This window comes from Photinus pyralis, unplaced genomic scaffold, assembly GCF_008802855.1.
Source record: "Photinus pyralis isolate 1611_PpyrPB1 unplaced genomic scaffold, Ppyr1.3 Ppyr1.4_LG5, whole genome shotgun sequence".
NCBI lineage: Eukaryota > Metazoa > Arthropoda > Insecta > Coleoptera > Lampyridae > Photinus > Photinus pyralis.
Window position 1 is genome coordinate 33,047,009 of NW_022170596.1, and position 4,062 is coordinate 33,051,070.

The following is a 4,062-nucleotide window of genomic DNA, read 5'->3' on the forward strand; positions in this document are numbered from 1 at the left end:
ATTTTTCCAAAATTTCAAATGGCACCCCCCGAGACACCCCCTCTAAACTCTGGGTTGCCAAAACTACAAATTTTCTACTGATACAAAGAAAACCACATATTCCATCAGAAAATTTCAGAGAAAAACCAGTCGAAACGCCAATTTGTAAAAAAAAAACTTATTTTCGGAATCTAAGTGTGCCATGAGTGGTAAAACGAGTAAGGAGCAGAAGATAATGAATTGCAAGTTCTTGGGGCAGCTGTTGACAATCGTCATATTATTGTGCGTGAAATTAGTACTCCCAGTAGTTATAAATTTATCAAACACGTGTAGATTTGTATTCTGCCAGGATATCTCTCGGCGTAGTCTTGTGACGCCAACAAACAATACAATTCCAGTAACAGTCTCTAAGAATAAATACTATATCAACCTTTTCTGCTTGAGTTTGAGACATTTTTGCAACGTTGATTAAAGACAATCATACACTGCCGATACTTTACTGTTAATTGAGAAAATTGAACCTCTTTAGTTTCATCATGGCACACTTAGCTTTGGAAAATTAGGTTTTTTTACAAATTAACGTTTCGACTGGTTTTTCTCTGAAATTTTCTTATGGAATGTGTGGTTTTCTTTGTATCAGTAGAAAATTTGTAGTTTTGGCTACCCAGAGGTATAATTTGTTTACGGGGGTGCCATTTGAAATTTTTGAAAAATATGACTTTTGGCGAAGGTCAATCAAAAATTAAATTTTTTTTTATGAAGTACCTAAAAAAAATTGTGACTATGAAAGAGGTCTTAACCTGTGCCTCAATTCAAAAATTAGCCGTCTGCGCGATTTAGTTTCTCTAAAAAAATTTCGAAGAACTGTCAAATTTTGACGAAAAAAGGTTATAACAGTAAAATCGTTAAAGTTAGGGGTATAATATGTTATACAAAAAATAAGTATTTTTCTAGTACATTCCAAATCAGTAATAAAATATGGGGCGTTCTATTAAAAAAATGCAAGTTTGATACGCCACTGGAATACAGCACGCCCCTGGTAATCAAAAATATTTTAGAAATATGGTAACGGTAATTGTGTACAATTTTGCTATAAGACTTTTTTTGGTATCTTTATGGTAAAGGAATTATGATCCGATGGATCTTAGGTGCTACACCCTGCGTATCATTGTAGGTATAACCCATTCATCAGTATTTTCCTGCAGTAACCCTTTTAACTTGCGAAATATAGCCAGCCATTTTAATGTGCATATTCAGAATTTTTCCCTCCTGACAAATACTGGGTAGGTAATGTAACGGAAGTTACAATATAGGGCTGCAAATGTGGCATCATAATATTGTGACGTAAATTAAAGTACGTGGTCTTATTCATTTATAATTAACTAACAATCTTAAATGGATTAACTTATAACAGGCAGTAATTATTATTTATCACTTACAATTTATTGCATCGAAGATGGAACTGACTGAAATACGTTACAATTTGCTTATAAACTAAACGAAAATAATTCTAGAATGTTCTTAGAACGCTTAGGAATGTTCTATATAAACAACTCATTTTTCCCGGAAGGATTGCGCCATATCCGCCCTCGCTCTTTATCGCAGATAACAAATTTTAATCTTTCATGGCGCCTCGATGTCTATCGGGATTTCTGGAGTATTCGCTACACTGCTCCTCTCTTAAAACTGTTGCGTCGCGCAACACGGACGACGGCTGTAGCGCAAACACAGTCCCAGGCAACTCTTGTTCTCTACACGCGAACTTCATGGTCCCTGCGTGCTCGCCTTCGTGCATCTTCCCTTCTTAAATTATTAAAGAAGCAACCCCCGGCTTACGAAACTGTTGCGGGATCTCCTCTGGGGTTGAAACAACAGACCTCTCAAAACCAGTTCCATTAATCTTTCAAACGTCGCGGAGGCGTTACTCAAGCCAAAGGGCATAACCGTAAATTGCCATAGACCCGACCCTATGCTAAAGGTTGTCTTCTCGCGATGTTCATTATCCAAACCAACATACCAGTAGGCGATGTTTATATCTAAAATCACTTCTTAGCACACGTAAGCGTATCCAGCGTGTCATTGATGCGGTACAATGAACAACTCTCCTTCTTTGTTACGTTATTCAGTTGCCTATGCCGTATACTATGATCTACGCAAAACTTCGTGCTGCCATCTTTCTTCTTCACTAGCACCACAGATAACGTCCAAGGGCAAGGGTTCCATTATGCCTTGACTAGCTATGTCGCTGATGATCTCAGCTTTTTCGCGTTTAACCCATAGTTGCTTAATAAGTTGGGCATCTCCCGTATTTATTTTGTGTTACCATATTGCTTCGCCGGTCCTTTCTCTTTCTCCGAAGCAAACATATATCTTGGTAGCAACATTTTAACCTAAAGCCCTCCAAAAATGAATATAAGCTTTATTGGAACATCTGGTGTCAAAAATGGTACTATGATTTTATAAGTGGCCACTTTTCTCTTATCTAAGTTAAGAACCACTTAAAATACTTAAATGAACAATGAAGAAAATAGGGAATATCTCCTTTTTACAAACAGATCGAAGTCTTAAAAATGTATGTTGAACTCAGTTAGAAGACTTCCGAGACTCAGTATTGAATTTAAATAGAAAACTTTTACCTTTTTCTGGCGTTTGCAACATTATTTCGTGGTATTTGGTGTCCTAGGTCTCTTACTTCCTCCATCCTTTCATCCTCCCACTTTCATTCTATCACTCTGTTCGTACCTTCTCCTTTCTAAATCTCATCATCTTCCATTTTTCGACATTTAATTCTATTCTTTTTCATTCCCAGTATCTCTCTATTGTTCTCATGATTTTCTTCATCCCTTTTTCTTCTGTTGCCAATAATACTGTCCTCCGCTTAAGCCAGGAACCATATCTTCCTTCGTCCCATCACGATTTCTTTACTTTGACCCTGTTTTTTCCATATCCCTTAGGTAGAGATTAAGTAAGGTGGGTATCCCTGTCTCAATCCTTTTATTGTCTAGAACACTTCTGACTCCTTCTCTCCTATCCTTACCCAGCTTCTTGTTCTCTCCATATAACTCCTTAATTCTGTTGTTTAATTTTTTGTCTATTTTTCCACCCTCCATCATTTCCCATACTTTCTATACGCCGTCGTGATTCTCCTATAATTTTCCATACAATTTGTGTCCTCTTTTGCACCATTACCATTTCCTCCCGTTCTTCCATATCTCGTTTATTAGTTTCCTCAGCTTCTCCTTAATAGTATCTGTAGCAAAAATCCATGCCTCATTTCTTATTTCGTCCCTCCCTGTCTCCTTCCTTTTCTTCAGTCTCTTTAATTGTTGCTCCATCTCTTCTATCTCGCCTCCTTTCTTCCCTCATCCTCTAACCCACACACTTTTTCCTACTTACCTTGTAGTACCTTCATAAACAGCTGCTTCAGATCCTTTATTTGTATGTGTTTCTCCCCCACTATATGTGTTTTTCCCTTTTCTCTGTTTATCATCTTTTAAAAGTTCACCTCTGTAATTTATTTCCTTGATTTCTTCTTCATATGATGTTTCTTCATCTTTTTTCCTTACATATTCTTTTGTACCATTTCTTCTATTCTCTCACCTCCTCCTCTATGTATTGGTTTCTTTCTCTCTCCATCATGTTCTTTATCGGTTTCTCTGTTTCACCACTCCTTTCTTTTATCTCTCGTTTATTCTTCTTTCACCCGTTATCGCCTCTTTAATATTCTTCTTTATATTTTTCCACTCCTCTGTGCTATCTCCTATTTCATATACTTGCTCCTCTAGTCTCCTTCTATTCATTCACCGCCGTGTCTCTTGTCCCTAATTATATCTCCATTCGTCTTTGAATCTTTCCATCGATTGGTGATCCGATCCTTCCCTTGTTCCTACCTTAACATTTTCTATCGCTTTCCGTTTACTCGTATGTAATCAATTTACCGACCTCTCTCTCCCTGTGTATTTCCTATCCTTATCTTCCTCCATGTTTTCGTTTCTACTTCTTCCCTCTTCTTACTATTCTCAGTCATCCTAATATAGGTATTTTAGATGCACATTTAACACTCCCCCCCCCCCCCCCCCCCCC

At 37.4% G+C, this 4,062-nt stretch overlaps 1 protein-coding gene across 1 annotated transcript in view; it reads right to left on the reverse strand.

The window, feature by feature from the left end:
- Positions 1-1,594: 1,594 nt before the first annotated feature.
- LOC116170690 overlaps positions 1,595-4,062 on the reverse strand; it is an 18,440-nt gene continuing 15,972 nt past the window's right edge. Inside the window, exons 3-4 of the mRNA XM_031487195.1 lie at positions 1,857-2,015; positions 1,595-1,782 (exon numbers count right to left, since the gene is read on the reverse strand). Coding sequence (XP_031343055.1) covers positions 1,595-1,782; positions 1,857-2,015 — 347 coding nt within the window. The remainder of the gene's footprint in view (positions 1,783-1,856; positions 2,016-4,062) is intronic.